This window comes from Cicer arietinum, chromosome 6 (genome assembly GCF_000331145.2).
Source record: "Cicer arietinum cultivar CDC Frontier isolate Library 1 chromosome 6, Cicar.CDCFrontier_v2.0, whole genome shotgun sequence".
Taxonomy (NCBI): domain Eukaryota; kingdom Viridiplantae; phylum Streptophyta; class Magnoliopsida; order Fabales; family Fabaceae; genus Cicer; species Cicer arietinum.
This window is the reverse complement of record NC_021165.2, coordinates 4,018,701-4,042,991: the sequence shown is the minus strand read 5'-3', so window position 1 is coordinate 4,042,991 and position 24,291 is coordinate 4,018,701. Positions and strand designations below refer to the sequence as shown.

The 24,291-nt window shown below is 29.6% G+C and overlaps 2 protein-coding genes across 5 annotated transcripts; one reads left to right on the top strand and one right to left on the bottom strand.

Annotated features, from left to right (window-relative positions):
• Positions 1-10,072: 10,072 nt before the first annotated feature.
• Positions 10,073-10,629, bottom strand: LOC101503756 (mitochondrial import receptor subunit TOM7-1). Its single transcript, XM_004503493.4, has one exon. It carries the CDS (start codon positions 10,505-10,507, stop codon positions 10,289-10,291), a length of 219 nt encoding a protein of 72 aa, XP_004503550.1. The 5' UTR covers positions 10,508-10,629; the 3' UTR covers positions 10,073-10,288.
• A 3,379-nt stretch (positions 10,630-14,008) lies between these two features.
• LOC101503219 (homeobox-DDT domain protein RLT3) lies at positions 14,009-23,152 on the top strand. 4 transcript variants are annotated; one of them, XM_073369877.1, is made up of 17 exons: positions 14,009-14,189; positions 14,430-14,720; positions 15,583-15,641; positions 15,707-15,943; positions 16,064-16,141; positions 16,243-16,432; positions 16,530-16,630; positions 17,006-17,092; positions 17,221-17,352; positions 17,447-17,587; positions 18,970-19,092; positions 19,186-19,644; positions 19,787-20,179; positions 20,362-20,979; positions 21,249-21,353; positions 21,450-21,651; positions 22,639-23,152. In XM_073369877.1, exons 2-16 carry the CDS (start codon positions 14,474-14,476, stop codon positions 21,642-21,644), a joined length of 3,165 nt encoding a protein of 1,054 aa, XP_073225978.1. In that variant the 5' UTR covers positions 14,009-14,189; positions 14,430-14,473; the 3' UTR covers positions 21,645-21,651; positions 22,639-23,152. The 4 variants fall into 4 exon arrangements, with proteins under 4 accessions (XP_073225978.1, XP_073225977.1, XP_073225980.1 ...); XM_073369876.1 differs by having other exon boundaries at positions 16,216-16,432; XM_004503491.4 differs by having other exon boundaries at positions 14,010-14,189; positions 15,722-15,943; positions 16,216-16,432.
• The last annotated feature ends 1,139 nt before the right edge of the window (positions 23,153-24,291 follow it).

The following is a 24,291-nucleotide window of genomic DNA, read 5'->3' as shown; positions in this document are numbered from 1 at the left end:
TCTTTTTTAACTAAACCAAAAGCCATAGTTCAAATTAATAGTAAAAGTACTATCCCTCCTTTAATTATACTCACCCCACTATATCCACTACCTTCGACACCCATTTTAATCGAGGGTCCCATACCTAATTATTAATTTAACTCTTTACATTTTCTCATTCTTTCTTTATTGTAGTTTTTTTTTTTTTGTCGTTTTTTAAATTTCAATATGACATTAGTTATTGTTTAGCATTTTTAGTACTATTTATTGCATGAAAAAATAATTAGTATGGAAAAAATCATAAAAAGTTTGCATTAGAAATATAACTATCAAAAGTAATAAAAATTTGTTGATTTTATTGTCGTGCGTAAATAATTTTAAATAACATTTTTTATTATTCATAGCTAAAATAGTAAATAAATTGAAGTGAAATATGATATTCAGTTTAACGATATCGATATTTATCAGTTAAAATAGTTTTACAGTAATTTAAATAACACTGATGAAATAATTTAAAAATTTAACGTCTGAATATATTTTTGTTTCGTTAATTTAGTCCTTTTAAAAAATATTTTTAGATTTGTTTTTGTAAAAACAAATTTGACAACTCTTGAGTCAATAGATATCAAATTTATTTTAAAATAAAATTAAAAATAGTGAAGTTAGATGGAAAGAAAAAATTTAAAAATTATCGACATCAATACTACTTCAAATAACAGCTCAATAAAAGTTATAAGGCTGGAGAATAAACTTATATGTCTAACACCTCTCATATAAACAAACAAACTTATAAACTAGATCAACAAACTATAGCTTCTTAGTTAGACCAAACATAACATTAGGCAAACTAACATTTTTGTTGTCAAGATTCATTTATTTCTAGACAATCCTTGTCCATTTTGGGACCCATTTGTTGTCTTCTCTTTTCTGTTTTTCTTCTTAAAACAAATAATTGATCATTCATTTAGATTTTTTATTTTTTTAATATATATTTTAGTTATTTAACTTTTTTTAAATGTTTAAGCGTCAATTATTTTCTCCCAATAATACATTTAATATAAAATAGAAAAAAATAATGACTTAACAATCATTGTTCTAATTTGCATAATTATTGTCTCAATTTATATCCAAAATCTCAAAATTTGTCTTTAAATTATTACGTTTTTCAACAAATTCTGAAATGGAAAATAATAATATAAAGGCAATTTAGCGATTTTAGATATCACTTGATATGGTAATTATGATACCTCGAACAACTATTCCTAAGTTAACATCTTTAATATATTGTAAAAAAATGACTAATTTTAATCAATTTTTAAAAGATAAATAATTAAAATAAATCTTCCAAAATAAAATAAAAGAGTCAAATCGAATATCAATTAAAAGATAAAGAACTACATTAAGATAGAATAGAAATTTAATATTCTCAAACTTTAATTTTGAAATAAATTTATAATAGTAACACTTCATATGAAACAATTCTTATGCATAAAATTACATTTATAGTTTTTGAATATATTTGTTTGAGACATTAAAGACAAAATCCAACATGTAACATATTTCCTCAAATAAAAAATTAATTGATTTTTGTTTATATTTATGATAAGGGACTATAAACTAAAGGGGTTCAATATCTGCTGAAATGACTTGCACAAATCATGTTATGTGTAATGTCTTGTGAAGGATGTATGGATCATTTTTAGAATGATGTGTTCTAAATTACAAGCTTCGTAGAAAACTCACACAGGTCATCTATTCATCAAACTGTTAATTGTTACAAGTCAAACACAAGTTTTCAACTTTCAAGTCATGTTTTTTTTTTTTTTTTTCTTCTTTTCTTATTTCTAAAGATTTTAACGGTGAAATTTACAATTTACAAATTAAAATATATATATATATATATATATATATATTTAATTTAAATTTGGACCAATTGCATTTTTTTCACTTATAATTAATGTTGAAAGAGTACTTGCATAGTCTTTGCATCTAGTTCATTTAAATTCTATCGGATTCATTAAAGTGTGATTCCATTTGAAGTCTGTCTGCATGAACTACTTGTTGAATGTGCTTCAAGCATTGGTAATCATTTGTTCATTTTGTTATTTTCACGCATCGGTAATCATTTGTTGTATGTGCGATCTCACTCACACCATAATACAGTCAGACAGACATATGATACGTTTTAAATAATACTATATTTGGTCTCATTTATAACAAAAAATAATAATAAAAAACATCAAAATCAATATACTTATAAATTATTTTAATTTTTTGATTATTTTTACATATATATTTTTATTAAAAATTGTGAGACATTAAATATTCATTAATAATATTAAAAAATAAATATTTCAAATAAAAATATTAAATTAATTTATACAATAAATATACTTTAAATAATAGAGTTTCTTTTTATATATAAAATTGAAGGGAGTAATTTTTCTAATTTTTGATCGATGTGTACACAATAATACTATTTACTAGTAAGAGGTGTAAATCTTTATCTTGAGACTAATCTTTGACATTTGATTTAAAATATCTCAAGGAATTAATCTCTTGTATCAAAAAATAAATTTTAGAATCAAATATTTAAAATATAAACCTACGAACTACATTCACAGTATATGATTAACAAAATGTCCAACTATTCATTGAAAGAGAATGATAATGTTATGCTATCCAAATGTGACAAAATAGTAATGATAAATAATAACGGTGAAAACATAATTATAATAAAATTTTGTCCAATTTACACAAATAAAATAATCTTGTATTATGTGCAAAATTATTTTTTACTATTAAATTAATAACTCTTATTATATTTAATTTGAGTCAATTGTGATTAATCAAATAGTGAACGCAAACTTGTGTATAAAACAAAACTCTTTTTTTGACAAGACATAGTGAAAGACTTGTTTCACTTGTATACTATACAATTGACCGATAAAGCTACAATAAATAAACTAACATTCCTTGTCAGCCAAATTTAGGGCAAAGTTGAACAAGAGAACACACCGGAATTGTGGGATTATAACATGCCCAACATGTTAGTCTTAATATTTTATTTTAGTCCCTTATTCGAATTTAAAAATTTGAGTGCTTAATAAAAAATGTGATTTTAAAAATTATAAATTATTTTAAAATAATATATTTTTATCGAATAAAATACCAAAAATTTAAACTATTTTATTTAAATTTATTAAAATAAGTAAGTTATAAATAACATTTAAATATAATTTCAAGCTAATACTTACATTCTTACTAATTAAAAATAGTCACTCGTTCAACATTTTTTGAAGCAAATCAGTAATAGATCTAATAAATATTTATGAGTTCCAATTGTAAATCTAATCGATCCAATAATAGATTATCAAAAAACAATCTATTAGTATCATTGGAAATCACAAAATCAATAATGAGTTCTTAAAATTTAAAATCTTAAAATTTGGTGGTGGATGGTGGCCCAAGGTAGACTGTCGACATTGTCACATACTCACAGTGGTGGGATATTTTGTGCATAAGATGCAAATGTAAAATTTTAGAGTGATCGATATACAAAATTCAAAATATCAATATAATTTTTCATATTGAGAATCATGTGCCAATAATATGATTGTACATGTTGATTGCCGATCCTATTGCCCAACATAATGTCCCAATAAATACTATGATACAGTAACTTCTCTTTTTGTATTTATTAACTTTTTAGATTTAAATTTTAATTGTAGTTTTAACCCCTCTAATTTTTTAATTGTGCCATTTTAGTTGTGTAATTTAAAACGAACTATTTTAGTCTTGCACATTTATCTTCTTTCTGATTTTGTAGTCCCCCACTTGTTTTTCTCAATTTTTTGGTTATGTGGCAGTATAAGATAGACTTTTTAATAACTTGGCATGATGAAAATTATTTTGTTTTACTTAATTTTTTTACAAAAAATAATTATTTTAATAAAATTAAATTAAATTTTATTTACTTAATTAAAAAATCTAAACTTAGAATCCCTAATTTCAGTCTTATTCTATTATTCCTTTGTTTTGAGGTTTCTATAAGTTCTTCAACTACTTTCGTTGCTACACCATTGTCATTTACTAAAATTCTATTTTCAACTTCATTCGAGCATAAAAAAATACAACTTTGAAGCTCTGCCAAAAAGATATTTAAGGAAAACGTGAGAATATTCCAACGTAAGTAATCAAAATTTGATAGAAAGCACAATAGTTCGTGGAGAAAATCTCGAGAGAGCTAAGATTTCAACGACAATAAAACAACGGAGAAGGAAGAGGAAATCACGTATGAGACATTCTGATTCATACTCTAATTTATTTTTTTAATTAAGTAAATATAATTTTTTTATTTAATTAATTAAAAAAAAATTCATCATGTCATACCACGTCATTAGAAAAAACAAATAGATGGCTATAAATTAAGAAAGAGTAAAAATATAAGCGACTAAAATAATTCGTTTTAAATTAGAGAACTAAAATTATACAGTTAAAAAAATTAGAGGATAATTAAACCTTAAAATTGAGAGAGAGAGAGAGAGAGAGAGAGAGAGAAAGAAAGAAAGAAAAAACAGTTGTTTCATGGTAGGCGTGAATGTGGGCGAGTTTGTGTTGTTGACATTGGACGGACAAAAACAAGAAAGGCCACACAATTTACAATGAGAAACATATAAGTGTTGGTTCAATAATATAATATCTATAGGTATAGAGAAGACGAGATTCATTGAAGACAAGGCACATGGTGTATCACAAAAATGCATAATTGTATTTACCTTCCATAGAGACAGCCTAGGCCAGCTCCTTGAATTAGAACACTACTTGACCCTTCCAATTATTGTCTCAGAAAGTGACCCCAAAATGAGACTTATAACTTCTAATGAAATTATGTTACTGCCATGTGCATCTGCAGCTAAAGCTCACATAATTCGTGACCAATGCTATGTTGCCCATAATATACTGCTCGTATTATTTTTCTTTTTAAAATAATAGCAATCTATTATAGCTATAAAATGATTTTCATCTACTTTTTTTAATGAAAGGTCGCCATATGTCGATATCACATGATAAATTTTAAAATAATTATAAAATAAGTAGGTGAAGTGGCAAAATTCTGATTTATTATTAAATATTAATGTAAAATTATTTTATATTAATAAATATATACTCTTTAATTACTTTTAAAATTTGTCGAAATACACATTTGTATTTGTACATTTGACAATATGCATATCAATATTTTTTGTTTTGTTTATTATATCAATATATTTTGTTGTTAAATTAATTTATCAAATTTTTAAAGAAAATGTAAGTTTTAATTTTTACTAGAGACCATTTACAAGAAACAAAAGAATTATATGTGTCCATATTTCACTCCTTTATGTATGGTTATATATTTTCTAATTAGTCAAACACCTTTTTTTTTAATAGATTCTTCTCTTTTTTATATAAATCATTCGTAAAAAATAACGAGTTATTTTCTCACATTAACTATATGAGTCTCAACTAGATATGAATAGAAGTGCCTATTAAAAAAGTAATTTATTCTTTCACTCTCAATGTTTTCAAAAACCTCTATTACATTTTTAGATTGGTAAAATCTAGATTTGTATCTTATACACTCAAATTGATCAATATGAACATATATTAGTGGCTCTTGAGGGAAAATATTTGGTTGGCGACACACATATACAAAAATAAAATACCAATTGATCATTTTAAAAATATACTTATTTAGTTTTTTTTTCTTCTATTTTTTTGTATGTGTATGTCTAAATAGTATGCTCAAATAATTTGATTATGTAAGACTTCTTTGCTTTTGAGAACATGAAAGAATGAAATAAGGGGGGGCCACTTAGAAAAAATATGGACGTAACTTAACAAGGTGATGTCGTAAACAATACAAATTTCAACTTAAATTTAATTTGATATTATTAAAATATTGATTTAAATGTATTTTTGCCGGTCAATTATTTTTAGTAAATTACAATTTTAGTTTTTTTGTTACTCACAATTATTTCATTTTTAAATTCAAAAATTTAGTTCCTCAAATTCATACATCTAGTTTGAGCCTTAATTTTGATGACATGTCATCTTCATCGATGACATGAAAATATATTTGAAAATATAGTTTATAGTTTACAGCACTTTGTTGGTTTACAAGTTACATGTTTTCAGATATCGATTCTGGAACTGGGCATTGATTTTTATTTCCAATTTTGTATCAAACCAACAAAAAAACAATCCGAACTTGTGTGTGTGTTTTTCATTTTATTTTTTATTTTTTATGTTGCAGCATTATGCTTGAAATTTACCCTACCAATATTCTGAATGAAACAAAGGAAGAAGAAAAATGGGCTTAGAAGGCATATGTTATCATCAAAGAAACATGTATGAATCTCATTACCGATATCTTGTTTTTCACCGTTGATTTTGTAATCTAATGATGAAGAAGATTACAAAATGGAAGAACAAGGACGAATCATGATTTTTAGGATTCCTAATTTAATTTCAGATTTCAGTAATAATTAATATTTAAAATATTATTTTAAAAATAAAATCTCACATAGATATTAATTTAATGACATGTATAATATCATATTTGGATTTAATCAACACAATTTTGCCACATCGTCAATGTATTTTCATGTCATTAAAATCCTTATTCTTGTGAAATTGAGGGACTAAATATCTAGACTTAAAAATAAAAACTAAAATAAAAAAATAAAAAATACAATTAAATGTAAAATATTCTTATAATTTTTATTATTAACGCATTCTGTATGACAATGTTAATACTCATTCTGATCAAATTTTGGAATTTTTTTTTTTTTTAAACCATCTTATTTTTTACGCATAATTAAAAGAAACTAATATCTTAAATTACCTTATATCTATTTAAGAGATTTGATTAGTGCTTACATATATTTTTCTATACACTTGTCAAAGATCAAAGTCTCAACCAAAGTATTATTAAGAGTCCCACTTGTCACATCTTTTAAGAAACGTGTTTTGGGATTACATACCTAATTGTTCATTCCACCTAAAATTTATTTTTTCGTTGTCCATTCAAAAATTAGTTATTTTGAATTTTGTTAATTAAATAGTGTCCATATATTGAGTGATTACGTGACTTCAAATATCACCACATTTTATATGCTAAAAGAAGTTCCACATTTTATTCCAAAAAAAGTCCCCATTCTAGTATTTAAACGGTGTCTAATTGCTAGAGGTAAAATATTTAAAAATTAATATATTTTAATACTATTAAATCAAATCATTTATAGATGAATGATATCTCATTTATAAATGAGTTTGACTTTTATTTTAGCTATAATACCTCTAAAATTTTAAGTTTTATTTTTGAAGTTTATTTTAAAATAACATTTTTTGTTATTATTTTAATTTTAATTATAAAAATAATTTATTTAATTACTGAAATTAAAATTGATTAAATAAATGTATTAGAAAAAATTATCAGTCAAGTAATACTGATACATTTTTTTATAGTACAGTAGAAGTTATCATTTATTTGTCCAAGTTCTCTGTATATAAAATTGTCCATGTATTGAAAATGTGTGTCGGTCAATTTCAAATAAATTGAAAATCATGTCCAAAACCATGATATTTAACTAAGAATCTTAGTATAAAACTGTTGTCATATTGTAAATCGAACACGTAGACAAGTTTATTATCATGTAGAAATTGAAGAATTTTAAGAATAGTAAAAAAGAGAGTAAACTGAAATGCCTCTATTATTATCAATTGATTGCTAAATATTGGAATGAATCTTCCACGTTGATTACAGAAAACAAGGGCCACCTGCAACGAAAGGTGCAAGGACTAAGAGCTGAAAACTAAGCCTAAAAACGGATAGTAATTTAACAAACTTAACAGCTTAATTTAGTAAAATTAATCAGAAAATGTTACAACAGAAACTTGACATATGTACGATCAAACAGTTTCCACCTTGATTCTTCAGAAGAAAAAAAAGAGTTTATTTTTTTTAACTTCAAATACTTTCAGTTTTTGCAACAGATTCGAGTTCTACTTACAGCAAAAACCATAACTTCATTAAACAGAAGCATAATTTTCACTTCAAGTCAAATTTCCGTATATTTCTCTCTTGCTCGCGATCCCTGCATATTTTGCCTCTAAATTGCATATGCAATTTTAGACAACTCATCAGCACCAACCTTTAGGAGGCCACAAAATTCAGATCACACACCTAGCACTTAATATTTATTATCCAAGCCCACCAAAGGCAGAGAATAATAGTATGCAGGGTGTATAAATTGAAGCAAAATACATATAACGTTAAATTTGTTTAGCAGTAAAAAGGCAAATGTCCGAGAAGTACTTTAACCAAAAACTGTGAGCAAACAAATACTGAAGAAATCTTTACAATCACAAATTGAAATGGCTTGATAACTACCATAACTGACTCTCAATGATCATGATAAAAAACAAGCATGGTATAAAGTTAATTTTTTTCGAGAAAAACACATCCTCTATGGCTTATGATACTTCAGTTTCCAATTTAAACTTATATTGATAAGTGCATTTAGTACTATAAATGGGGTTAAACAGATGACTTAATACTTTTTCCTGAGAGCCCACGCAATTTGATCCCTCATGGATCTGAAATTGCCATGTTATATTTCTGGAGTCCAAGGCTTTTGATCCATTATGGGTTGGAAATTACCGTGTATAAATTTTTCTGGAGTCCAATGCTCCAAGCTCAAAATGTATGTTGGATTATAGAATAGAAATAATCTACGACTCATGATGGGTGATGAGTGATGACTATAACTCTAGCTGTATGATAGGATCCCCTCACTGAAGGTAGATCCTTGAAATAGGAAATGTCTTTTAATTTGCTTGGAGTTTTATGCTAGTACTAGTATAGGTCCACCAATCAAATTCAGCATACATAACTGAGATGTCAGCCAATGTAGACAGGTGAAGAGGCAGACATACAAAGCATATAAATGCAATTAGGCCTTTGGTCGGTTGGTCGCTCACTTTGAAATAAGTGGGTGTTTTACCTCCATAGGATCTGAAATTCAACCATCGTAAAACAAGTAAAAAATACACTAACTCAACTCTGACCAGCGATTGTTGCCATCCTCACTATAACAAAACTCCAACATTAGAAGTAATATCTATGGAAAATTAAACTATGAATACAGACAGAATTAGAACTATTATTATAAGTAACTAAACTAATGTGCATGTAGGTGTGTTTTGGCATGCACCAAACGTTGAAGGGAAAATGACTTTTCAATTCACTTTTAGCCTTATGTTCCATTGCTAACATACTTAAAATCCACCAAACATGGAACAAAACACATGCTATGTTTCCACCCCACAAAAACACGCCTATCAAAAGTGCATTCTATTCTCACAATTGCACCAAACACAGAAACATAACATGTGTGTTTTGATCTGCACCGTATTAGCTTGCCTACCGAAAACTATCATAAGTTAAACAGCCTTCCGTTCACAAGAGAGCATCATTTAGATAAGTCAATTGTTTGCTATTCAAAAACTTAGCTCTGACAATCAACCCTAACTATTTCCCCTCTCACAATCTAACTCAAACCAAAATTACTTATCTTTGAGGTACAGCCCATGTCAAAAGAAATTAAAAAAAAAAAAAAAAACAAGTAGAAATGTAAATATTAAATTTCTTCAAACCATAAGATGCATACAAACCCTCTTTTGGTCTCGAAAGATAAGTGAAACTAAATTGGTCCTCGAATTATAATGTTTTACCATCTGACTAACACATGCCATTATCTTGGTCCTACTTGTAACTTCTGAATATCAAAAAGTCATCATCAAATTGATGTAATAATGATTTGAATACCTAATCTATCTCCCCAATACCTTCCTAGCACCAAACCTATAGTTTCCTCTAAGAAAACTATCAATAAAGATAAAAAACATAAGTCACAATCACCAAACCAAATATCCTAATGGTTAATGCACAGAACAATCTCAGCCAGTGAATCGAAAAGCATGATAAAATAATCACGTTTCACCTACACAACCAAGCATATATACATAAACATGAAACACATTCAAATACAAATAAATCGACAAAATTTGAATATAGTAATTATTCTTCAACTACGTCTTCAATAGTTATCCAAAATCAAACAAACTACAGATAATCCACTCTGACTCCATCAAACAACATTAAATAAGCAAAAGAAACAATTGTTCCAAAAAACTCAAACACAATAAGGGGTGGAGGGGAGCTGAAGGTGGTTGATGTTGTGAAATGACACAGAAATTGCGATCAAACGGGGCTGAGGAGCTGAGAAAGTTGTGGTTTTGGATCAGAATTCATACCGATTAAGATGATCATAGGGATGAAACCGTAATGGGTGATAACCTTAGCTTTTCTCAAACCCCATGTTGTCCACTCTTTCATGCAATCCACATATGATCGATCCTCTGTTCCTTTCGATCCCTTTGAGCTCTTTCCTTTCGCCTTTAGAGAAACCCTCGACGCCATTCTAATTTCCTTTTCTCTCTTTTGACTGCAAAATTGGTTTGATTTTGAAGGACACTCACCTCAGAGCATAAACCCTAATTATAGTCGCCGTGTCGTTTAGGTTATATGTGGTTCGGATATGTTCTAGACTTTTTTAACCCTTCACTTTCGCTTGCTCTATACGACATAATATATTTTGTCGTTTCGTCGAATAATAACAAGTGAAAAACACCTCCCTTCATTTTTTTTTCTTAATTTTTTTTTTAATATATATATTTATTTGTTTCACATTGTTTAGTTTTTATTTAGTTAATTAATATTGGTATATAATCAATATTTTTGTTATTTTTAATTTAATTAATTGGAATAATCTTTTAAAATTATTTACTTTCATATTATTATTGTATTTAGTAGAATTTCATTAATTCTTTTCTGAAATCAGATATAGTTAATTTATTAATTATATTATAACAAAAATTATTTGAAAAACAATATCATATTGTTTTATAACTTAATTTTATTTTAAAACAAATTACACTCACTTCATCTTATCTCTTTTAATTTTTGTTGAAAGTGACAAATATCTCTCATCCCTTTAGCATTATGACTTTAGCTTAACTTTTTCACTTTTATCCAACTCTTAGAAGTTAGATATTACGGTTGCATTCTCTTAATTTTCTAGAGATTTTTATACAGACTTCTTTAACAGTAGTGTATTTGTAAATTATTTTATTTAAGGTAAATCTTTTTATTTTGTAACAACCTTTAATTTAGGTGTAAACTATAAGAACAATTAATACTCGTTTAGTCACTATTATAACAAAAAAGTGACAATTGTCACTATTATGAACAAAAATTAATTACCATTGATTCATTTAATGTTACTATTTTTAATAGATATTTACTTTAATAAAAAATATTTAATGTTGATAGTTAAATTTTTAAAATTTAAATAAACATTTTAGTAAATTTATAATATGTTTTACATAAAATAAAATAAAAATATTACTCCCAACTAATTTTCTTAATATTCATAGTTATTTTTTCTTAACATCAATTAAAGGATTTTAGAGCTTAACAAAAGGCAGTAGAATGATTCCAACACTGTTCAGCTAATTTATGTAGACACTTCTGCTGAATGGATTTCTGTTTGATTCCTTAATTGTTTCAATTTAACATTTTTAATTAATTTTGTTGAATAAAAAGGCAATAAGCTACTGATGAATAATGACGTATTCAGCCCTTTTCTTTGCCCTTGTTTTTTATTTTTCTTAACGGTAAAAGCTAATAATTAATTATTAATGTTAGTATTGTTTGAACCAAGACTTATAATTCTTTAACTTTTAATTCGAATTTCTTGAACTATTCACCCATTTATAACCTAATTAATTGTTTTGAACTCCACCATATATCAAACATATATGAAATCTTACACCAATGTGTCCACACATGAAGAGAAATGCAACCTTATTTTGGAAAAGTAGTTGAATATAGAGAAACGACAATAAGCACAAATAAAACTTCCTATGTCATCTCTAAGAATTCAATCACAAATTGTCATTGCGCCATTGAGAATAACTCACCATCTGTATTGAGGTCCACTGCTCCATATATTGGCATCGTCCAATTTGAAAAACCGCACTACCCGAAGAGGAATCAATTTAATCCGAACATTTCTAACCATAGAACAAGCTCAAAATGTTTGAAAGAAATCTTCAGTAGCACTGTTGCACATAAGGCAAACATATGTATTTGCGATTCAATTATTGCAGTGTTTTATTTTACCTTCTAAGACAAATTTCCTTTTCTATCATCCTTAATATTGGAGAAATCCAGATACAAAGTACTAAATTCAACTTTTAGAAAAAAATGTTAATCATATCTCTACAATTAATATTTTACCTTGTAATTTAGTATTATTCTAAGAATGTTTCTCTCAAAATTTAATTTAATAGGTTTTATTTTTTACTTACTATAAAAATGACTTTTACAATAATTTTGAATTAACTATTCCCAAACGAAGGGAAATATATATATTTTTTAATATCCCTTACAAGTTAAATATAGTGACATTGGTTGAAGGTGAAACATAGGAAGAAAACATGAGTCATGGGCTGAAATCAGGGCTAACGTATATGATCAACAAGTTTCTAATTGCACTCTTTTTCTAATACATTCTCATTTTTTATGTGTTTTCTTATATATTTTACAACTTAAAAAATAATTTAAAAAGTTTTTTGATCTGTAAATAAGTTAACTTTTAAAACTCAATTGTACTCTACATTCTCATTTTTTATGTGTTTTCTTATATATTTTACAACTTAAAAAATAATTTAAAAAGTTTTTTGATCTGTAAATAAGTTAACTTTTAAAACTCAATTGTACTCTACATTCTCATTTTTTATGTGTTTTCTTATATATTTTACAACTTAAAAAATAATTTAAAAAGTTTTTTGATCTGTAAATAAGTTAACTTTTAAAACTCAATTGTACTCTACATTCTCATTTTTTATGTGTTTTCTTATATATTTTACAACTTAAAAAATAATTTAAAAAGTTTTTTGATCTGTAAATAAGTTAACTTTTAAAACTCAATTGTACTCTACATTCTCATTTTTTATGTGTTTTCTTATATATTTTACAACTTAAAAAATAATTTAAAAAGTTTTTTGATCTGTAAATAAGTTAACTTTTAAAACTCAATTGTACTCTACATTCTCATTTTTTATGTGTTTTCTTATATATTTTACAACTTAAAAAATAATTTAAAAAGTTTTTTGATCTGTAAATAAGTTAACTTTTAAAACTCAATTGTACTCTACATTCTCATTTTTTATGTGTTTTCTTATATATTTTACAACTTAAAAAATAATTTAAAAAGTTCTTTGATCTGTAAATAAGTTAACTTTTAAAACTCAATTGTACTCTTCTTTCGTCCTCATATCATTATTTTATTTTCTAATCACTCCACAAATTCATTTGTGAATAAAAATCTGATATATAAAAATAAGAATTGAAATTGTCATTATCAGCTAAAATACTCGTGATATTATGTTTACAAGTGACAACTTCATGCAAATTTTAACATACAAAATTAACGTAGAATGAAAAATAAAAATGTTGCGAAAATATAAAAACATCAAAGAGAAGAAAAAAAATATAAAAACATTTTAATTTTTTTTTTTGCAACGATAAATATTAATAATTAATATTATTAATATTTTAAACATTAACACAATAATACAATTTTTTCATATGATTATATGGAATTTTTTAAGGATTTAAAATGATGTATTCTGTAGAAAAAAATGATATATTATATTAGAAACAATGACCATGAATCCTATTTAAAAATTACAAGGGATGTTATAAATTTAATACATATTATTTAATTTTTTATTACTTGTGTTGTCTAAATAAATAGTGTATAATTCTTACCATGACCGATAATTTCCCAAGAAGAAAAAATAGGGGTAGGGGGTGTTAATAGCAACTCCAATCCGAAATAAACAAAAGAGAATTGTTTAGCGGCTGAGGGTATGGGGTTATTTCTCCTTTTTCCGTAAAACCCAAAACCCTACTTCTCATTACTCTGAAATTATATTATCCTCCTCTTCTTCTCCTTTCTTCTTCTTCAACTCACTTCATTACACTCTCATATCTCATTTTCCCAACTGATTCTGTCCAATAACTTGCAATCATGGTAAATTTCTCATCCCTCCCAATCACTCTCATCTCCTTTTCATTTTTTCTGCTTCTAACAACCGCCACATCACTCAACTATCACCATAACCGAATTCGACACAATCTCACTGTTCGATCACCGCACCATTTCATCTTTCTTCGCTAGCTTCATTTACGATAACATTTAACTGTCTACTCTCTACTCTAAACTCTACTTAATTTTAAATTTCCCTATCGTTACTATATTTTTGTGATGCAGATGAAAGGCAAATAACACTGAACGCTATCCAAATACAGAGGAAGATGAGAGGCAAAGGAGCGATTGTTCCACCTTCTCATTCTCGCGGTGGTGGAAAATTGCAGCAAATTGAGAAAACTGTTGTTTTGTCAAATTCGAGATACGATGATATAGTAGTTAACGGAAACGGTAAGAAAAGGCGAAAACGGAATAACTGTCTTCAGGAGTTGTTAACAACAGGTTATATTGTAAACAACGTGTTGTTGAATGATGGTCCTCCTCTTGGACGGGAATTTGATTCTCTTCCTTCAGGTTCGTCTCTCTCAGTCTCTTATATTGAATGCTGATTAGTTAATAGTTAATACCACTGAATAATATTTTATCCTTTTTTTTTTGTTGTTGTTATTTCTACATTTGTGTTAGATGTTGAATCATGGTGTTGTTGGTAATAGATATGAATAAAAGGTATCATGTTTGGTGGTGATTAGTGGTGGTCACTGGTGAGTGAAGATCGGAAGTGGATACTGTGAATTTTTTTTTTTAATTTGTCAATTTGTTTACATTATTACTAGACATGTAATGTGGGCATTGCTAAGCTAATTAGGTTTTATTTATTAAAAAAAAAAACCTATATCCAAGAGTTGTCGATCTCAGATAATACCGGTTTGTTCAATTTTTGCCGCGCAAATGTACTATAGCGCCACTAAAGCCACTAGTTGACAATATTTTATCGTCATTCCCTTTTTCTGAATGTGAGCAAAGATGGAGGGTGTAGAATTATTTTATTACTTTCCTACGTATGTATTATGTTTATAGAAAAAATATTGCAATTAAATTCATTCCCTTTTTTTGAATGGAGTAAAGATGGAGGGGGTGGAATTATTTTATTAGTCATAATTCCTGCATCAAACATATGTATTATGTTTATAGAAAAAATACAAAGTTAAGCTATATATTTATCAAGCTTTAAATAATTCCTGCATCGTACATGTAATATGTTTATAGATTTTTTTTGAAGTTAAGCTTTGTATTTATTATGTTTTAAATTATAATGCCATCTAACTTTTTGAAATTTGTGTGGTAAAAGTGGGATTTTTATTTCATTTCCATCAACTCTGCTCTCTGTTATAAATTTTATAACTTGCCTTATTTTGTCGATTTTGTCTTTGGTTAGGACCCAAAAATTACACTTCTGCTGGTCATCAGGACCAAGAGCCTGTCAAAAGGAGGAAGGTAACTTTTGGTATTCTGAGAATTGCTTTAATGTTTCCTTCTATACTCTATTACATCTGTATCAGGTCTTCTTTTCCCAGGCTTCCAAGAGTGCAATTCAAAGTCACCCTAGTTGTAATATGAAAGCACCTGTTAAGAAACATGGTATGGGCAAAGGTCTGATGACAGTTTGGAGGGCAACGAATCCTGATGCTAGAGACCTTCCAAACGGTTTTGGTATTGCTGACCGGGAAGTTCATCCAATCTCTAATTCTAAAACATCTATACCGGTCAGCAGGTCACAGAAAGCTGTAACCATGAATGTAAGTTATCTAAACCCATGATACTGTGTTCACTTTGTTTCCTCCCGCAATACATGTGTGGGCATGTACATTCTGCTTAATAATAATCATATTAGATCCTGATGTTTTCTCCCTGAACAGGGAATGCCAAGAAATAAAATGCAGAATAGGAAAACTAAATTACAGGAGAAGAGGAAACATTTAGCGCAAAAAAGAATGGTAATTAAAAAGTCAAATATGTAGTGGTTACATTGGATGGTTTAGCTAGTTTACATCTTGTTCTTATCTGGCAGGGTGAAACAAATCTATGTGTTTCTCAGAACCAACCACCCATAGAAAAATGTGAACTTGCTTCGGTTAGCTCAATATCTGAGGAGGGAGTTGATCAAATTTCAATGTTAGTTGACGATGAAGAATTAGAGCTGAGAGAGTTACAAGAAAGAACCAATCTGCTTATTTATTCAGATCAACTTGCTGTCAGTGGAATGCTTGGTGGCACACTTTGTCCAGGTAGTTGAACAAGTACTGCCTAGTATTATTTGTAATGTTCTAATGGTTGCTGGTGTTCTGGTTATTACCAGTAACTGATTGCTTGTGGCTTCTACAGATGTGTTAGTCAAGTTCCCTCCAGGTACTGTCAAGATGAAGAAACCTATACATTTGCAACCTTGGGACTCTTCCCCAGAACTGGTGAAGAAATTATTTAAGGTGCATATTATCAATCAGTTGTAACTTGGAAGTTCTGATTTTTTAAATGCATGTGTCTTTGTTGCAATTAGAACATGTAATGATTTTAATAGTTTGTAGTATAAAGGAAATTCTTCTCAATTATAACTTATTATGGGGTATGTTTTTGTTATAACAATTTGACCAGTATGAACTAATACTCATGGTTGGATTTTATTAGTTACCCTGCAGGATTTATCATTAAATTTTTAATGAGACAGAAAGTTCTTTTATAGATTAGCACATTTTATTATTGTAAAACTTTACTGAATTTACTAATTGCATTGTTTTTTATTCTTTGAAACATTTTCAATACAAAAAGACTTAAATTTGACACAGCTAATTCTATGTTGGTAGGTTTTCCATTTCATTTATACATATGCTGTAGTTGTTGACGTTTGTCCCTTCACTCTTGATGAATTTGTTCAGGCATTTCATGATAAGGTAATAAGTCATCTTTGACTCAGGTTTACATTTTGAAACCATAGTTTCTTATTTAGCTCTTACTAGAGTCATATCAAATTGTAAATAACATCCAAAATGCCTCTCTCCTTACTGCATGTTCCTTCCAGGATTCGATGTTACTTGGAAAGATTCACGTGGCCCTTCTCACGCTGCTTCTATCTGACATTGACGTGGAGCTTTCTAATGGGTTTTGTCCTCATTTAAACAAGTCAAGTAACTTTCTTGCATTGCTTCACTCGGTGAGTTTCCTTGCCTTATTAGCAGAGGTTTAGTTTTTGCGTTTTGTCGATTACATTTATACAGAATGATTAACAATCTAACACTGTCTGAAAGGTTGAAAGTCAAGAATATTTCCTGGACGTTTGGAGAAGATCTCTAAACCCTTTTACTTGGATTGAAATACTCCGTCAAGTTCTAGTAGCTGCTGGATATGGTTCGAAGCCTGGTGCCTTACAAAGAGAGGTTCTTGGCAAGGTACTCCAACCAATACCATTTAATATATGACTAGAGTTGAAGATGTTTATATATTTTGTAAAGTTTCTTCATGTCATGTTTTAGGTGGAACACATCTGTTATCTTGTCTGTCATGTACTTTAGCTGAATTTTTTGTAATATATTATTTTCAATCTTTTATTTCATGTGACTGAAGGCTATAAGTAATATACACGTATATACTGTTCCGAACATTTGTCCCTCTACTGTCAATATTTTCCCTTTCCTAAGGAGGGGATACGTATCTTTAGTTTAGAAGCAAGTTTCCTTCCCCCAGAAGAATTCTCTTCTGTGATTTACTATCCACTCCATAATAGTTCCTTCAATAATCTCTGCTATGATGTGGTCATGTTTAAAAGGTTCAATAGTCTCTGGTATGATGTGGTCAAGTTTGAAAAGGTTCTGATCTTAAACAACAAAACTGTTGAAAAGAAGTTGTTAAGCATTTACTTAGTTTTCCAAATTGTAATAAAACCAGCTCAATTAGCAAAACCACTGTTTTTTCCATTTCATATATGTGCTTGTGAACATTTTCAATTGATAGAGCTACAACACCATATATGTATATACTCCCTCTGGTTATAAGAAAAAAAACTACTTTACGGGTATCAAGAAAAGTAGTTAAGTAGATTTTATGTAAAGCACAAGTCAAATTTACTAAATTGTACCTTTTTACTGTCAAACACTCAACTATCAATAATAAATGTTTTGAAATAAATGACGGGTGTATTAGGAATAATAGTATTAAATGATCCAAAATTTAAGTCACTTTTTTTGCTTATAATAGTTGACTAGAGGGAGTATATATATCTTTGGTTTTAATTCTAATACATGGATAGTGCTAAAAATTCCACATCATCAATGAAACATTTAGTGCCGCTTGTTTAATAAAACTGTTAATAATGTGTGTTTTGGTCTACTGTAATGTGAGCATAGGAAGCCAAAATTGCTGGCACATATCTTTATATTAAATAAATTTGCAGCCATGTATTCAGCTGTGGTTAAGTGGTGGGAATGAGAATTTGTAGTCAAAGTCATCACTTTCTAGTGTGTGAAATTTAGTCTTAAATGTCCAAAGATGCTTGGAGTTCAGTGAGCAGTGTTTATTATTTGTTGGGAAATGCTAATTGTTACAAGAGGTGTTTGCAAGAAAGAGAAGAATAGAATGTGACAACATGTAACACTTACAGATTGTAATCATCCACTCTCCTATGTATGGTCATCCAATTGTTAGTTGGTCAAAATCTTTCGTACTAAATAGCACTACTCTTATTTGTTTTCTTCTGTTTCTGCTTTCAAATTCATTTGGCTTTAGATTTTAAAGTAGAAATGTGTGTGTGTTTTTTTTTTTATAAAAAAAATAGGAGTTGAATATTCTTGTGAACTATGGCCTGTGCCCTGGCACCTTGAAGGGTGAGTTGTTTAAAATCTTGTCTGAACGAGGTAACAATGGATGCAAAGTTTCTGAGCTGGCAAAGTCAATGCAGGTAACTAACTATTTTGTTTGTACAATAATTATATTTGTCTTTATGTTGACGAATGACTTCAAAAATTATTTTGATTATAATTTCTATGTACAGATTGCGGAATTAAACCTTGCCAAGACAACGGAGGAACTGGAGTCTTTAATATATTCCACACTTTCAAGTGATATTACTTTATTTGAAAAGATTTCGTCGCGTGCATATCGATTGCGTATGAGCACTGTTATAAAGGACAGTGATGATTTTCAGTCAGATACAGAGGACTCTGGGAGTGTTGATGATGAGCTTAATGCCTCTGATACATGTAGCAGTGGTGATGATTTTGAAAGTGATTCCATAATCTCAAATATAAGAAAGTTGAAGCGTGCTAACAGTCGGAAAATTAAAAATAATTTCCTGAAAGTTCACACTGAAATTGATGAGAGCCATGCAGGAGAAGTGTGGTTGTTAGGACTGATGGATAGTGAATATTCAGATTTGAAAATTGAAGAAAAATTGAGTGCATTGGCAGCTCTAACCGGTCTTCTTTCATCTGGATCCAGCATCAGGATGAAGGTAAGCCACTAACCATTCAAGAGTTATGTCCTTGCCTTGGATTATCTCCCCTTCCAATTTTCTCTCTTCCTCTCCCAACTCCTAAACATAACCTAATGTAAACTTCTCTTAGTCTATAAAGTTCTGAATAATTTTTTTACAGGATCCAGTAAAAGTTACAGCTGATTGTAATTCTAGCATCCAGTTACGTGGTTCTGGAGCAAAAATTAAGCGATCAGTAGTGCAGAAGCCTGGTTCATTTGTGAACCCAATTGAGCAAATGCAATCTGTTAAGGTGGTGCCCTTGAATTCTCATCCCTGTCCAGTAGATTCTTCATTGCTAGTCTCAAAATTCAATATTCAGAAGGCATCCAATGAGAAAGGAAAAGGATCAGGTTGTTCACACCCCATACAATCAGTGTTTTTGGGATCTGATCGCCGATATAATAGATACTGGCTTTTCTTGGGCCCTTGTAATGCGGATGATCCTGGCCACAGGAGGGTGTACTTTGAATCCTCTGAAGATGGTCACTGGGAGGTGATTGATACAGAAGAGGTGAATTTCATTGGTTTACTTGTCAAATGTGGATTTAAATTATTTCCTGATTCATTAGATATTTTAGTTACATGGAACAATAAACAACTAAACATGCACATATTTGTAGGTCTAGTGTGTCTGATGCATGCCTTGTTTATTTAGTACTGATAAATCGTTGAATATGGTTAACCTGTGTGCAGGCATTGTGTGCCTTGTTGTCAGTTCTGGATGATAGAGGGAAACGTGAGGCTCTTCTTATTGAATCTTTAGAGAGACGACAAACATCTTTATGCAGATCTATGTCCAGGATTAAGGTTAACAATATTCGAATGAAGTGTATGTCACATTTTGATCAGTCTGAGCTGGATAGGGTTACAGAAGACAGCTGTTCTCCAGTATCCGATATAGATAACCTGAACCTGATTGAGACTGCTAGAGACTCTTCGTCTTCAGCTGGGGCTGTGGTAATTGAAGCTGGAAAGAAAGCAGAGGAACAACTGCAAAAATGGATCCGTGTTCAAGAATATGATTCTTGGATTTGGAATTCCTTTTATTTAGATCTCAATGTTGTAAAATATGGAAAAAGGTCTTATCTTGACTCTCTCGCTAGATGTAGGAGTTGCCATGATCTATACTGGAGAGATGAGAAACACTGTAAAATTTGCCATATGACATTTGAGCTTGATTTTGACCTTGAAGAAAGATATGCAATCCACCTAGCCATGTGCAGGGAGAAAGAAGACAATGGCACATTTCCAAATCATAAGGTCTTGTCATCACAGATTCAATCACTGAAAGCTGCAATTTATGCAATTGAGGTGTGTTCTGTTCATCGGCATCAATTTTCACCATTTACTCATGCTAGCATTGATGTCTAATTTTGTAATATACAAGATCAATTTAGGGTACAAATTCGATGTCTGCAAGTGTTTTATCCAGAAATTAAGAAACATATGCTTAAATCTGTGTTTGTCTGGGAAAATTGATACTTCATTTTTCTTGCCACCTGATTCCAATTTTTTTAGATTATACATTGGAAAGTGTATTGATTTACGTTTCGGTTTAAGCATACTCCTATACTGTGCAGTCTGTTATGCCTGAAGACTCCCTTGTTGGTGCTTGGAGGAAGTCTGCTCACACTCTATGGATCAAAAGGCTCAGGCGCACCTCAACTTTAGTGGAGCTTTTGCAGGTTTATTGTCTAACTTCATGTTTGATTGAATTTCCCATAGTATTAGCAACTTTTTTTTTTAACTTCTATTTTCTGTTCAATTTGTTATTTTTATAGGTTCTTGCTGATTTTGTTGGTGCCATCAATGAGGACTGGTTGTGTCGGTGCAAATTTCCAGACGGTGTGGTTGAAGAGACCGTTGCATCTTTTGCATCAATGCCTCATACTTCATCTGCTCTTGCTCTATGGTTGGTGAAGTTAGATGCCATAATTGCTCCTTACCTGGAAAGAGTCCAAACACAAAAGAAATAGGGAATTGGTAAGAGCTAAAGACTTTCTACGTTATAATAAATCACTCATCTCGTGGCATGAGATAAACTTATTCAGGCTGTTATAGTTGGGTTGGGTTTTGGTTGCAGTTTTCACTCATTTTAGAGTTTTATCTACTTGAAAATTAAGGATAAATGCCCTATTCTCTTTTGATTGTTGTTTAATGGTTCTCTGCCCACTACCCTCCTTCCTTTTTCACATTCTGTAATGATTAATACCTGCTCGGTTCAAGACATTTCAAACTGTAAAAGATGAACCCTCCTATAATAGATCACAGCGGCAAATGTGACAACACATATTTACCAAAACTTTAAAGCATTAGGTATATGAGTTGAACTTCAAAATCATTTGAGTTTCTAACATTCTCCCCTCAAATGAGTCATCTATGATCTCTCTCTCAAGCGGAAGCCACTATAAACTGATAATGGAGTTTTCAACAGAGAGCCAATGTGACCCACAACACAGGTCCACATCCCTGGGCCAAGACCAAAATTTATTAACATCAGCCTCTAAATATTTGCCAGCCAAACTATTGTACTGCTTAGGACCTTTTGGCTTTGATACCAACTAAAAAGAGGTGTGCATTTAGTTTTGGTTTATTAATGCGGACAAAAGAATGGGTATTATGTTGATACTTAAGAATGTGCCTGTATCTTGATGGATTGTGGAATTGAAATTTGTATATCTTATATGCTGCTAATTAGTCAGATATTAATACGTCCATTTTATTTTTTTACTTACTGCTACTGATTATTCATAAGAATTCTATGAAATTCCAAGGCAAACATTTTTTTATTGTAACCAGGAATAGGGGTAAATTGACAGGGTACAAATTGCGAAGTAAAAAACTGAATAGATTATGTTGTTAGAAGGAATATGCCTCTAATAGAGTGAGGATAAAGTTTTTCAATTATGGTTTTTTTGTTGTCGCAGATATTTTTAATTATATCGAACAATGTTGGTTTCTTTTTTTCAGGTAAGCATAGTTCTTGGTGACAGGCCTACTTACTTTTATACAGAGTAAAAATATATTCATGTTATTGGAATTGAAGTGTGAAAGAACTGCATGTTCTGCCCTTGACTCCCGGATTGTTTAATCTTGATCAGAGATACTTGTTTTGGCTTCAGTTGGTTCTCTGTATTTTCAATGACCACAAATTGATAAAGGCAAAACTGTGCACGTCAAATCACAGTAATTTTTTTATGACTTTTGGTTTCCCCTTTATTCATGTATATAGGCAAATCCCATTGATCTGATCCGATGTATAGTTTTAGGTTAGAACAATACTGGGTATGTTGAGTTTTTGCTGCGTAACCCCACTTTGTTTGTACACAAGGCCACCCGTGGTTCTTTATGGTTGTTTGTGGTCTTCTCATTTGAGAAATCAATTTTGCCTTTCTATCTTGCAAAATAATGTATGACTGATTGAGTAATAATTTGCAGGCCAAATTATACATTTGGTTCTTTAATTTATTGTGATTTCACTTTAGTCTTATAACTATTTTTATTCCACGTTGCCTACGTTGTATTTGCTGGGGGTAATTGGGATTTACATTCACTCATTGAGTTACACAATAAATCTCTCACCCTCTCACCTCATCACATGATTTTAGGTACACTATCACTATCATGCCCTCCTCCACACACGATTCCAAAATTCAAAATTTCTTTCCCATACACACGATCTAATAGCTCAAACCCTCATCTTCTATTTTACATGAATCTGATCATTCCCCTCATTGTTCTCTACTACACTCTGCTGCAAGTAAATACTTGGGATTGTTCTTTGCAGATTCAATCCCTTATTTTGTTCGATTCTTTTCATATTATAGCCTTCATGATCCAAGACTGTTGATATCGGCCGAACTTGCTACATGAGGTCAATGTGTGATGCACCAAGCTATTAAGCATACATCATTTAGCTCAATCAGACTCTAATATACTACCCACCATAAGAATTTTTATGAACAACTAATTAAATACAATGCCCAGAATTTGTAGCAGAATTTTTAAAATGGATTGTGAATCTGTTGAAAATATATTTTTCTGCTCATTATTTATGGACTGTGGTGATGAACTGATGATGTCGAGATTAATGTTGATGTACTACTCCAATCTAAAATATAAATAAAGTTAAATTAAAAAAAGTAAATATATTTAATCAAAACATTGAACTAAATACATCAATTTTCTTTGACTAATTTTACTTATATTTTAGAAGGGAGGAAATATGTTTAAAGCGTTTTAATTAAAATAATAATTGTTTCAGAAGTTAGTTACTACTTTATTAGTAGTTACAACTCCCTTAAGCGTTAATTAGTGCTTGTTAATAAATAATTAGATAGTCAGTTTACTGATTCTCATCCGCTCTATATATAAAGCATCTCATTTACTATCTTTTATCAGTTAACCAATATGAACTCTAAAGATATTATTTTTCTATTAATCTTGGCAAACTTATTTTCCCTATGAGATGAATCTTCATATCCTGTTTGAATCTATAAAACATAAGGCGGACAGGAATAGAAGAATAGGTGGTTGCTAAATGCTTACGTACTTTAACATTGCAAGCTTTATGCCAAAACAGTCCATGGGCACCAAACATTACTTCATTAACCACAGTCATTA

Bases quoted from the DNA above. Each gene is read 5' to 3' on its own strand.
- LOC101503756 (XM_004503493.4), bottom strand. From the start codon at position 10,507: ATGGCGTCGAGGGTTTCTCTAAAGGCGAAAGGAAAGAGCTCAAAGGGA.
- LOC101503219 (XM_073369876.1), top strand. From the start codon at position 14,474: ATGAGAGGCAAAGGAGCGATTGTTCCACCTTCTCATTCTCGCGGTGGT. The intron at 20,180-20,361 runs GTGAATTTCATT...ACCTGTGTGCAG, and splicing joins AGGTGATTGATACAGAAGAG to GCATTGTGTGCCTTGTTGTC. The intron at 20,980-21,248 runs GTGTGTTCTGTT...TATACTGTGCAG, and splicing joins CTGCAATTTATGCAATTGAG to TCTGTTATGCCTGAAGACTC.